Source organism: Passer montanus, unplaced genomic scaffold (assembly GCF_014805655.1).
Source record: "Passer montanus isolate IOZ18808 unplaced genomic scaffold, ASM1480565v1 scaffold60, whole genome shotgun sequence".
In the NCBI taxonomy this organism is placed as follows: domain Eukaryota; kingdom Metazoa; phylum Chordata; class Aves; order Passeriformes; family Passeridae; genus Passer; species Passer montanus.
The window spans coordinates 3,645,559-3,659,209 of record NW_024371038.1 but is presented as its reverse complement, the minus strand read 5'-3'; the positions used below and the strand labels follow the sequence as shown (position 1 = coordinate 3,659,209).

General features: G+C 36.3%; 1 protein-coding gene across 9 annotated transcripts in view; it reads left to right on the top strand.

Moving 5' to 3' along the window:
• Window positions 1–13,651, top strand: part of EVI5 (ecotropic viral integration site 5) — a 73,840-nt gene that overhangs the window by 30,823 nt on the left and 29,366 nt on the right. For 7 of the 9 annotated variants that reach the window (XM_039727114.1, XM_039727120.1, XM_039727116.1 and 4 more), the window contains 5 exons: window positions 439–585; window positions 6,986–7,120; window positions 9,255–9,395; window positions 9,921–10,079; window positions 11,607–11,753. In XM_039727114.1, the coding sequence (XP_039583048.1) occupies window positions 439–585; window positions 6,986–7,120; window positions 9,255–9,395; window positions 9,921–10,079; window positions 11,607–11,753 (729 nt within the window). The remainder of the gene's footprint in view (window positions 1–438; window positions 586–6,985; window positions 7,121–9,254; window positions 9,396–9,920; window positions 10,080–11,606; window positions 11,754–13,651) is intronic. The other 2 variants (XM_039727118.1, XM_039727115.1) reach the window with 2 other exon arrangements.

Here is a 13,651-nt window from a genome sequence, read left to right as displayed (position 1 = left end):
GAGCTAATACATCTTGCTAGAAACTTGTTTAATTTTGTTTACTAAAAATATATAAACCCAATACCTGCACGTTATAGTAATTGTCCTAACCTATTGTAATTTTTTGTACAAATTCCTGTGGCAAATGGATTCTATGACACTGTATTAACAATGAAATTGAATATTGTGAACCTCAATCTGTGCATGTACAACTGAGTAATAATGCATGAAAGGAATTTTATTGAATGCAAGTACAGAACTGTGCTTGCTAAATGGATGCTGAGCTTTGTAATAAAGTACTAAGGCAGCTGTTTAGCACTACTTGGTCCTAAAATTTCTACCAATTGTACTGTGTGCTGTTTGCAAAACCAATCTGATGAAATAAGCAGCTAAGCATCACAGAGGCAGTTTTCCTTGGATTTGTCATCAAGTGCTTAAAAAAATAAATTATGTCCTAAGGGACAAGTGACAAGGGCCCAGGAGGCTGAGGAAAACTACCTCATAAAACGGGAGCTGGCCACCATCAAACAGCAGAGTGATGAGGCCAATACTAAACTGGAGCAAGCTGAGAATACCATCAGGGAGCTCCAGCAACAGCAGCAATGGGTAAGGAGCCTGGCAGCACATCATCTCATTTTTCTTCCCTCACATGTGTTTATTTTTCCTCATCATTATATGACATGGTCTCTGTGCTGTCTTTGTAAACCCCTGTTCATTGTGATTTGCATTCTTAAAATTACACAAATTGGATTAAATGAAATTTTGCTCTGTTCTACTGATAGATGAGATTCATAAGTCTGGATAGGTGTAAGTTATGAGTTAATTAAAAAAAACTAAACAACATACACACAATGAAACACACCAAGCAAAAAACTCCAAAAAACCCTACAAACCAACCCCAAAACCCTTCCACCACAAAAGAAATACTAACAAAAAACCACACATATAACCTCTGATAGCTCTTAATGCTAAGAATCTAGTCCGTGCAAGTTGTCATTCTGAATATTGGAATTCAAGAATTGATTCACAGTGTATTACCTAGTGTATAATTCAAATCAGTTTATTTCATGTTAATGTCTCTTCTGTACACGTATTTGTTTTTTTCTGAGTATGCTAAAATTTACTGCTTGCTGAAGTAGAAGAGTGTCATCCCAGATTTTGCAGCTACAAAACTTGACTAAAAAGTGTGGGTTTATGGGCATATGGAGCAGGAAAATAAATTTTAGTATCCTTTTATACTTATGTATTTGTTTGCACTCTGTGTTTTAGGCAGTAAAATGTTCAAGACTTCTGACTGTTGCTGTAACACTGAAGTTACTTTCCCTAAGACACTTGAAGTGCTCAGGATCTTCTGTTTGGGGGGACAGGGGGGAAGCATTTTAGCATCTTCACTTGCTGAATAAACTGTGCACTACTAGTGTTGATGTGAATGTCTTCATATTGTTTTAAGTAAGTGGTATCCAAGTACTCTGGAGTCTTGGGAATTTCAGGTGCATGAAATACAACTTAATTAAACTAAGTGTATTGCAGTTCCTTACCAAGTTCCTTAATGTCAGTGTGGCAGTTTGTTTTACATATCTTCCACCAAAGCTCTAGAAATACCTGTGTCTCATATTGCAAGGTAAAGATGAAATTTACTGTTACACTGAAAAGAAATCACAACTTAAATGCAACATTCTAGAACTAGTTTATTATGTATGTTTAATGCATTTCAGTGTAAAAAGATATGTATTTTAGAATAGTTGTAAGAAGTGATGAATGAGTTGTTACTCTCTCATGTGAAATACTGCTTTTTATTGAACATTTAGGGGGAAAAATATGAAGAAATTATGGTTAGGAAGTTGGGGATGGTCTAGTAATGCTTTCCAACATTTTTAGATACATTGTAATCTTTCAAGTGAAATACAATGAGAAGTGTTTATAGACTTTTGGATATCCAACTGTTATATCCAGTTGTGTTGTCTGATTACAACAGTACACACACCTTTGGAATGTACTTTTTAGAGGCATCCATGTTAATGACCTGTATGCAATTAAAGGTTATTAGAAGAAGACTAAGATACTATATTTATTTATTCATTAATTGGTGGGAATATGACATTTAAAGCTAATGCCTTTAAGCTGGGGACCTTACTGAGTGCCAGGGATGGGGAGGCCTGACAGGTTGTCTAGGTATGGGAACTGATCCTGAGCAAAACCTTACATAAGTGTGAACTGCAGATTTGGCTGGGTTGGAGCTGTGGGTGCAGACAACTGGATAAGTACTGTAGGAGTGGAGACTAAGTTAAATTATGAGCCTGCTTCCTTCTTTCCGTGCTTGCAGCATTGTTTTCCTCTGCTTAAACGTGAACGTGGCTATAGGAACTTGTCTGACTGTGTGTGTGGAGCTGAGACTGTACAGCCATATGTTTATAGACAGATTTGTGCCTAATAATAATAATAATAATATTTGTGCTGGCTTATTCTGAAGTGCAAGGAATAGCACTGTGGCTTTGAGACCCACCAGAATTAGAAAACGTGGTGAAAGAGTTAAAGTGGTGTAAGTGAGGAGCGTTTGCTAGATCCTCCTGCAAGATGTGTAATTGAACAGGCTTTACCTCCAAGCGTGGGAGTGGGAGCCACGAATGGCAGCAGCTGCGTGCGTGTCGGGCGCCACCTGGTGGGAATGCGTGGATTTAGTTGGAATTTGGCATTTATTGTGCAATTTTTGCCACTTTCTCGTGCCAGTAGCTTTGTTCTTGGCAATACTCCTTTTCAGTATTGTCTTGTGAGTATCTGCTTTAATGTTTTGTTTATTGTTAGCAAAAATGATTGCACTGTGAACTTGTAAATCACTGCATAGTTTCTGTGCTTATTTAAAGATACAGCATCTACTGTATATATTTTACCATCTACATATTTTTGAGTCTTGAATTTTCTGTTGCAGCATGATAAAAAGCTAATGTTTTGATATGAATCTCTGATATGGATATGAATAGAAATGTATGGAAAGAACTGCCTAAGGGTAATTGCAACAGCCTCTTCTGAACAATGCTGTGTGATTTAAAAAACCCACTGGCTTATTGGTAGCAAAAAGTTGTCAAAACAATAGCATTTGGTAGCAAAAAAATATCAAAACAATAGTATTTCTAAGAAGGTTAACATAGCCTTTGTAAAAAGGTTATGCATTTGTATTTTTGTATTTTCAAGGGGTTATGCTCTCTGTTCTATGAGATAAGATAGCATAGGTTGGATGGCTTCAGGGTAAGTATTGAAAGTACTTACTGCATCTGTGTCTGAAGAAATTCTCCCCTGCAGCACTTCTGAATACAGAGATGGGTAGAGGAGTATTCTTTTGATCGAAGCCCAACACCAGAAGCCCAAATTACATACAAGTTTATTTTTTCCTGTGCTAAACTATTTATAGGGAGTTTTCAGTTGAACCAGAAAGACTTCCTTGTGAAGTGTGGAGTCTACTTGAAGTGGTAATCATTTTACTAACGAATGATACTAATCTTTCTTTGGCTTGTCTGGTCTTTAGATGTGGAAGCTTGCCAAAGGCAAGTCATGGTGTTTACCAAGAGATTAAGAGGGAGGTGGCTTCTTCCTCATACTGCTGGTAAATCCAGAACTGTGTAGAGGAAGTTGTGCCTGACTTGAACTAAATACAGTTTTCTTTTGAGGCATGCTAAGAGCAATGGTATTTGAGGAGTTAGGGGAAAGGGTAATCAGCCTGCTGTAACTTACTCCAGATAATTATGTGCTGAAGGTTTTATTCTCTGTTCTTTTCTCCCTTGTGTTTCTAAATGAAAGGGGTAGCTTCTTGCTGGATGTAAACACCTCCAGAATGCAAATCTTGTCTTTCCCTGTGACATTGTAATTGTCAATGATTACCCAGTTCATCAGTCTGAATGCTTTAAAATTGAATCTGATAAATTGGAGGCTAATCAAGCTAAAATTAGTTCACATCTTATTTTTAAATAGGCTCTTCAGCTATATTATGTGAAGATAGAATTTTAATTGACTAAGCATTCAGATGGAAGCATATGCATTTTAAAAGGTAATTTATAGTGATGTATTTGGTTATTGTTACAGCAACTTCATAATGCATAGTTTCTTTTCAGGAACTCATGCTAAAATGACTGATAATTAAGAACATAGTAATTGATATTGGGAATAAATGAGTAAATAAATGCTTGTAAATGAGTGTTGCAACTTTATGAAAGGCTTCACTTTATTTTGCAGTATACTTTCCTAAGACTGTGTTCTAATTTGCAAAAAAAGCAGAAAATAAGAATACTGTATTTGGGGAAGTACTACAGATCGTGCTCAAATATATAAACAAAGTTAGCTGGGACCTGCTGAATCATCTGTTTATTGCTCTTCAGTATAGTGTACTGGAGAAACATTGTGTAATTATATCTGTCATCAGCCAAAATAATATTTGGTATGGTTATGTTCAAGAAAACTTAGGTGGAAATAAAACCAGTTGTATGAAGTCCGGCAAGGACTTGTTTCTTTCAGAATTAAATGGCTGTAGAACTACAGTTTTAGTCCTTAATATTACTTATGTCTCTTCAACATAGGCCAGAAAGTGTTACCGTGGTTAAAATGTTTAATGCCTGAAAATCTGTATTTGCATTGTGGCTTTTGTTAGAAATTCTAGGGCTTAAGGCAAATATATAAAAGCAGATTATTTTTCCTGCAGTCAATTTAAAAGTAGTTTTCAAACGCTGTTTTAACTATAAACTTGTGTTACTTTTATATACTAAATTATTGAAATTGTGCTTTGTTTTACTAGGTAGCAAAATGCTCAACTTCTAATTTGTGAATCCCGATTTCTTCAGTCTGTTTTAATCTTGGCTGGGGTTTTCTGTATATCAAGACTTGATCTAGAGTTTGTTGTGGCTAAGTAAATAAGTATTCTTAACATATTCCTTAGGCAGGCAGAAATCTAAAGACAGATTTAAAGAAGGCATGGCTCATGCTTGAAAGTGGATTAATAACTTTTCTTACATTCTCCATTACCAATTGTTTGATAAACATCAATTAGATTTTTATAGAATACGCTTACCTTATTGCAAGATCAGCATGTATTAGGTTCTTCAAATCTGCTGTTTTCTCTCAATGTCCTGGAGAACACTGCATTTGCTCTCATTCCATATGTATCACAGACAGAATCTGGAACATGAAATGTAGAGTCCATTTAATGTACTGTGGGATGAACCTGTATGAACAGCCAGGGAATAAAAGAGCGTGGTTGCTTCTTCTCTGCCTCTGCATGGTATTACATATGTTACATATGCTACTTGTGTTGCTACATGGTGTGAAGCAACTGCAGAAGTGAATCAGCATTGTCCACCATCCTCTTCCTTACACTCAAATCAGGTCTGCCTCCACTGCTTGCTGAGGCAAGAATATTGTGTGGCTTGGAAATAATATGTATTCAATTAGTATTGTATAAGGGGAAGCTGAGTATTAATGTACCAGGATCAGAGTGTATCTGTGCTCCATGTGTGTTCACGTATGATGCTGAGTGCTTAAGTGGACAAGTGTCAGTGGCACTAAAAACTGCCTGCCTGAGCTGCCTTTGCCTTTTAGTGCTTTGTACATATCCCCTCCATTACAGCTTCCTGTAGGCACACATGTACAAGAAATATGGTAACACTAAGAGTAGAGTGTACCTTTTGAATTTGGATTGTACTACAAGTCTTGACAAGAGGTTTAGTTAGCATGCAGAAGTATAAAAGCAAATGAAAAAAAAAATCATTGCCCAAATAGTTATATTTAAATCTTTGTTTTGTCCTGTTTGCCTTTTATTTTTACATAAAAAGTCAGGGAGTGTCACACCCTAATAGAAGCATGTGGAACTGAAGACTTCTGTTCATTTTTTTTACTGTTTTTTAGATGCAGAAAACTAAATTGTTTGATGCAAACATAATGTAAGATGCAGCTGTATCTTTAATATAATGAATAATCTTTAAAAAGTCGAATTGTTAATTAAAACTGAATCTATGAATCCAAGCATAGTACTTATAACTGTTTTTTAGATGCAGACAATGAAATTGGTGCAAACATAATGTAAGACAGAGCTGTATCTTTAATATAATGAATAATCTGAAAAAATTTGAATTGTTAATTAAAACTGAATCTATGAATCCAAGCATAGTACTTATATTTCACAATGTAGTTAATGACACAAAAAATATATTATTTTCCTCTAAACATAATTTTCAGAGTAGCTATGTAAACATATTAACTAAACAACTACACTTTGAGGATAGATTTCAATGCCCACTTTTTTCTTCAGAAATTTAAAGGCTGATTTAGGTTGGTGTTGCCTATCAAGCAAGTTTGACAATCTGTCAAACTGACAAGTCATTTTAAAGTGACCCAGGAAAGAAATAAAATGTATTTTTTACCTATTGATTGGGGGGAAAGTTAAGAGAGTCTTTTAAATATAAGTGCTTCAGTGTGATGTATCTGAATCTCAGAAGGAATGTATAGAGTGTGAGCAAATGAGACCCAAGAGCTGGAGTGAAGAAAAGGGCGAACCAAAGTCGTTGTTCATTGAAGCATATGTAGTTTCATTTTAAAGCCAGGAAGGGTTCTGTTGATTTGGAGTTTAAGGGAACAAGGATTGAGTGATACTTGTACTAACCTTGTAATTAGTTAGTCTTTCCCCAACATCTTTTTCTGCAGATCACAAAATAATCACAGATTGTTTGAGAATCTTTCAGTTTGGTTGACAATGAGAGAAAAGTGTGAGTTGCTGCTTGTCAGTGCTTGTAGGGGCCTCAGTTTTGTCAGACACATTTGGCTGTGTGGAGTTCTTTGAGAGACAGAGCAGTAGGGATACGTTTGGTAGCAGTCTGGATTGACATTAATAGACTTGTATATGGTAAGCACTTACGCTGGTACTCCTGAATTAAACATTTGAATGTACTTGTCCCACCAAATCTGGTATATAAAACCCCTTTCAAACAATCTGTACTTCATACTAAACATGTTTCTGCAAACTTTGTAGCATAAATGCAGTTCACGATACAGTGAAGACTTTGTGCTACAGCTGGAAAAAGAGCTGGTCCAAGCCAGGCTGAGTGAAGCAGAATCCCATTGTGCCCTGAAGGAGATGCAAGATAAAGTTCTAGAGATGGAAAAGGTAAATCATACCAGGACCCTCTATGCAGAACAGCACTAGAAACAAACTACAGGTCCCTGTCTTTCCTAGCAAGCAGAACTGTGCTCTAGAACCTTCTCTTCTATGCTTCTGTGATTGCAAGATGCTTTTCAAACCTGAAAGCACAACAATAAAACAAAGGTCTCTTTGCACTGGGAAAGGTTTGTGAATAACTGATCACTTTCCTTCCGTTCCTGAAGCCTGCTGTACTGGAAGTCTTGGATTCTGGTGAAGTCCTGACAGGAAACATCAATTGTTTCAGAATGATATCCTGCAACAAGAGCAGTGGGCTTAGAGTGAGCATTGAGATGATGTGATACAAAACAGTTTGGAAGGGGAAGAAGAATGGGTATTACCATTCCCATTATGGGCAGGAAAGAATCCCTTATCCCTTCACTGCTCAGTATCAGAATCTCTACTGCTTTTCGGGTGCTATGCTAGCTTGTAACCTATTGATGCCAGAGTTCAAGCTGTATTCAAACCTACTGTCAAACATCTACCTTTCTTTGAAACAAAGTTTAACTGCAAGATAAAATAGCAAAAAAAACCCCAAAACCAAAAACCAAACAAAACAAACAATCAAAAACAAACACCCCCCTCCGAAAAAAACAAACAAACAAAAAAACAAACACCCCAAAAAACAATAACTGACCTGATACAAAGCCTGCTTTTCAGATTCTATTTTAATGACTTTGGAATTAGTTTCCTTAGGAAATTTTAATGAGCTATATACTTAGGCTTTGGCTAGAACTTAGTAGGTAATTAGATGAACCCACTGGAGTCAAGATTTATTTTTCAGTTATCTGATGGGCTTAGTGTTGGTAGTTTTTACTGTATTGACCATTGGTAAGAATTCAGGATATAAAGTATTTTTCAAAATTCAGGAGACTACTTAAACGCTATCAGCATGGAGACAGCATACAACGAAAACTTATCTGTGAAGAAAAACTGGAATAGTGGGATTAGTTCCAGTGCACCAGACAAACTCAGATATACACTAATATTTCAGTGTGTCATAATGAACTTATGCATGTGAGAAAGTGGCTGAAGTGCCTCAAATTCCTCCAGTACAGCTCTTTACTGCTGTTAGTGCTGAGCAGTGTAATCTGGAGTGCTTCTGCTGAATAACCCAAGATTTGCATGGCCACAAAGACAGTGCCATAAACATTCAGAAACATGCCCTCTCATTTCCTGTATTTGCCAATACTCAGATCCCAAAACTCCCATGGAACGCTAGTCAATGGCTCTTGTGCTGTGTTCTGTTAATGTTAATCAGGTGCTTTACTCAGCTCTCAAGAAAACCTGACAACTGTCACAGTATTATACATCTTTAAAGCCACTTGATTTTGCTGAAAACAACTACAGGGAAATAAAGTGGTCAAGAACAGTTCAGCTTTGAATATTTGGTGACCAGTGATTTGTTGTAGGGATATTGTAGACAGCCTGTTCATTTTCTTCCCCTCTTGTTTTTCTCTCACATTTCTATCATTAGGATTTCGTCTCTGTTTTGCATTTCCTGGTGTTTCCATGTTTTCTGTTTAGCCCTCTCTCACTTTTCTGCTTTTTCCTCATGTGTCTCACATTTTCCATCTCTAAGACCTCTTGACTGGTTGTTGTTTATAAATATTAACGGATGGTTCCTTTGCCAGCATATCTGTTCTCCTTTTCGAAGGCTGATGACCTACTTCCTAAAAAATTAATTTCCATTTGCTATTTTTTCCTGTAAACCTAAATAAATGTTATAGCTTTAAGGTGTAATTTCAGTTCATTGTTGCTTTACTTTTTATCAACTAGCTCAAAACCTTCCAGATTACTCTCCATACTTTGATGGTGTGTTCAAATATTTTAAATGTAACCTTTTGTTAGGGATACCATTCAGGGAAATCTTGAAGTCAGAATATCTAGAACTACATTATAAAATTTTTTTTTGTACTTTGCAGTTATTTATACACACTTAAGATATCCAGAAGCTTAGATTTTTTGATTATTTTTATTTTGCAGAAGATATGCACTTAAAGTTTTCATAGTTATTGTTACATGTCTGTGTTATTGGACTGGGTTTCACTAAGCACAATTTTATTCAAATACATATTTAAGAGGATGGTCCTTGTTGCAGAGGAACAGCTCTCTCCCTGATGAGGAAAATGTTGCCAGACTACAAGAAGAACTGATTGCAGTAAAATTAAGAGAAGCAGAATCTTTGATGGGTCTCAAAGAACTGAGGCAGCAAGTCAAAGATTTGGAGGAACACTGGCAGGTATGGGTTGTAATACAATTTTATGAATTTTTGTTTCCAATGATAAAGCATAAGACTTTAAAATTGAGATACTGAGATCAAGTAGAAACTAATTATTATGGATCAAACTGCTGAGGTGAAAAAATCCTTAAATTCAGCTGTCACAAAAACTTAACTTCAAAAGTATGTTAGAAATTGATGCCTAGTTGTTATAGATGGCAGAGGGCCTTGTGCTGCCAGCTAACTGTAATGGTAGGAGGAAAATACCTGATCAGTACTCCTACTTTGCTGCATGTTAAAAAGGGCTAGAAATAGACAAAAGTCTCAGGATATACTTGCAATTGACTGACTTAATGTAGTTGGGAATGAATGTGTTCAGTTTTTAATTATCTGTTCTTAAAACCAGTAACTTTCCATGAGTTTCTAGCTTTTAGGATCAACAGGGGAACTCTAGCTATTTGTCCTCATATAACTGAGACCTTAGGTGAAGTAAGGAAACACCAGGAATGATCAGGCATTGCCAACAAAACCATGCTGTTTTTCTAGCGTCACCTAGCTCGTACCACTGGAAGATGGAAAGATCCTCCCAAAAAAAATGCACTGAATGAGCTACAGGATGAGCTGATGACAGTGCGGTTGAGAGAAGCAGAAACTCAGGCTGAGCTGAAAGAGACCAAACAAAGAATGATGGAGGTGGAGACACAGGTATGTCATTGAACACTAGAGGTGTGAATTGAGCTGGATGCTGGCAGTTTGGTGTTACATGGTAGATGGTCTTCACTATCTACAGGCAGGACTTCAGTTCCAAAATGTGTGATGTTTTTGCTTCTGTTAGATGGGGATGGGAGAATCTGTGCATGCAGTGCAACTTTCATGTCTCTTCTTTAATCTTTTCCAGGACTATGCTGCTTGAATTTCTAATTTGGGTTAATTGTAAACACTGAATGTGTCTTAAGTCATTAAATCTTAACAGGTGTAACACAACAAAAGTATGTTTAAGGTGTTTTAAGTTTCACAAATCTGATTGGCAGTTCTGATAATAGTAATGTTTAGGTGGCCGTGTGTGCTTTCTTTTGATGATGTTTGTGATTGATTTTCTGCTGAGGTCATGAATCTGGTTACTAAGCTGTGGACTCAGCAAAGCAGCTGTGTTTGGTCAGGGTTTTTTAGCACAAGGTTTGCCTTTAATGCGACAAAATAGAAAAGCATGGGTTATGTCTGCTGAGGGTTGTGCAGAAAAGACAATCATTCTTTTTGTATAACTAGGGAATAAGTTGCTAAGCACCTGAAATGAAAATGCACTAAAGTGGTGAGTGCATATTGTATTAGTAAGCTTTCACTCAAGTTAATAAGCACAACGTGCTGATGATTGAGAAGGATTTGTGTGAGGCTTCTAAGAAATCTTCCCATGAAAACCTGCTAAATGTTACTTTTTGAAAGAGATCTATGCATCCACAAAATTAAACAAACAATAGCTTTACTTGAAAAGGTTCAGCAATTCCAGAAACCAGGAGAGCATGTAAGGATGTGCTATTGAAGACGGATGAACCAACTGCAAGGCATATGAAGGCTTCTTTCTGACAAAGGCATCTTCATCTACACCAACTGAACAAGTTTCCTCTTGCCTTACAAATCTTGTTTTGGTCAGTAGGGGGCGGAGAGATCCTGCTGTTTGGCTCACATGTATTTAGGTGCTTCTCACTTCAGTCTTTGTACGTGCTTATGCTGCTCAGCTGTCATCTGAGAAACATGCCATTCTCGTGGTATGGTGTGCACAGCTTCAGGTACAAATGCTGTGACTTGTACCTGTGCACTGATCTCAACTAAGGTGCCATGTTGCTTTCAGGAATTCACTGGACAGGGAAATGTGCAATGTCAGCATTTCTGACTTACCTGGTCTTTCCTGGATGCATAGTGTAGTTCACAAGTTCATAAAATCTGCCTTACCTAGGCAACAAATTGGGAAAAAGAGATCTACTGGAGTGTGGTGGAGCTTTGCAATAATGTTCTTACAGTGAGTCATCTGTTTAAGAACAATTTGAATATCCTGATGATAAACAAAATATTATGCAGTCTCTTCTGATTACACTTGGAAAACTCTGAACGCTTTTTCATCAAAAGTTTTTTTATGTTAAATCATCTCTAAGTCTGTTTTGTCAGACTTCAGGGAGTTAGATTAATATTCTTTCCTTAACATGTATTTTGCTTCCTTTTTCTGGTCATAAATTTCAGAATCAGATCAATAGCAATCACTTACGAAGGGCAGAGCAAGAGGTTACCAACCTACAGGAGAAGGTGCAGTATCTTTCTGCACAGAACAAAGGACTCCTGGCTCAGCTGAACGAAGCAAAACGTAGACAAGCAGAGATTGAATGCAAGGTAAACGACACCTGAAAATAATATTTGTGTGCTAATATATGTACATTTTAGTCTTGTCTGCCATTATTGGATAAAATCTTGTCTTAACTGAGAAGCATAAATCATAAAACCAAAATTCTTTTTACTGATTTTGACAATATCATTTTGAATTTACTATCTCACAAAAACCACTTGAGGTTTTGACAGAGCTGCTTCTTTGTGGTTCCACAAAGATAAATATTTACTTTAGAGCGTGGTTCTACTCAGAAAAGTGTCTGTGTGTAATATAAAAAGACACTCCTCAGCAACAGACTCTTTCAGGTTTTCATTTTTCTTACTGTCTTGCTGGTTCCATTTGTTTCTAGTGGGACTTGAATGTACAGTGCAGCAAAGAAGTAACTTCTGCTGACTCCTCAAACCCCATCACAAGCTTTTCGGAAAAAAGACATTGAATCTTAACTAGAAGAAATGTCTTCTACTAATTTTCTTTTTGTCATAACCTCTGGTTTCCTGAATACTATTTTTTTAATGCTGAGATTAATTTTATTGATTTTTTTTAAATAATCGTAATCTTGGTGATGCCTTTTTCATATAACCCGTAACTTACTTGGTTTGATTAGTTTTTGATATTGAGGGTGCTCATTAATCCTTAAGAGATCGAGGATTGAGACTGTGTAGTCAATATTCTGGTTTTATGTTGACTATGTAAAAAGCAATATGTCTTTAACCTGATTAATGAGTTAGTACAAATAAATATTCTCAGTGGGATAATACATTTCTAGAACAATGTTCTAGCATGGGCTAGAGAAAAGTGTGACAGTAATAGACAGAGCACCAGTCATAGCCTTTAGAGATTCTGTGAAATTCTGAAAGTAGCTGTGGGGAATAGCCAATGAAGTATCTTCACTGACATGCACTAACATTAGATCCTGAAACTTGTTTTGCAGCTAGTAGAAAAAAAGGTTAAAATTTACACTGTAAGATGTTTTACAAGTAGTATTTGATTATATATAAAAAACAACAACAGTTATTCCTGATTTCTATTAACTGGTGTTGGATTATTTTTTTTTCTTGTCCTTTTTCAAGTTGTTTGAATTCATGCTCTAGTTTTATTTTTGTCTTGGCTAGGTAGCAATATTTCTACTGTCTCAAAAAGTATAAATTTGGATTTTCAACTCCAAATAAACTGGTATGTTGTTTTGGGAGTTTGTAATTTTCTTTTAAAAGCTATCTTGAAATGCTTAAGCAGAAATTAAATTTTTTGTAGCCAGTTGCATCTCATACCAGCTCTATGACAATTGTTTTCGCCACAGATGTGTTATGTTTTCCCTTTTTATCTGACTACTGCTTCTACAGCAAGGACTCAATTTCAAATTTTTTCTTGAAACTCACCACTGATCTTCTAATCAGTTGTGCTAAAGAATTTACAATTTAAGATTTGTGCCCTCCCACACACACAATCTTGTCTTTCCTACCATATCAACTTCTGTGGTAATTATTGAGAACACACTCTGTTTCAGAGATAAAGCATCAGTGCCATCTAGAGCAGCACTATTGACTCATCTCTGATACCAAAGTCAAACCAAGCCAGTCTTTCCTTCAGCTTTCAGTTAAATACATGCAATCCTGTGGACTTGTCGGTTTGGCTTCATTTGAGCAATCGTGTAACAGAATTTAGCAAGAATGGCTAAACTTTGTCTAGAACATGATAGATTTCTCTGAAATGGGCTCCACTGATTACAAATGCACTTAATTGGGTCCTGTAGATTATATGGCTCATTACAGGAATATTTTAAAAAGGAACCAAAACCAAACAAATAGCATGTTCAGAAGTAGTTACTATGGATAAGCTTTGATATGTTTGATTTTATTTCAGCTGTACTGTCTAATGAAGGGTGATTGATTACTGTTTGTTTGAA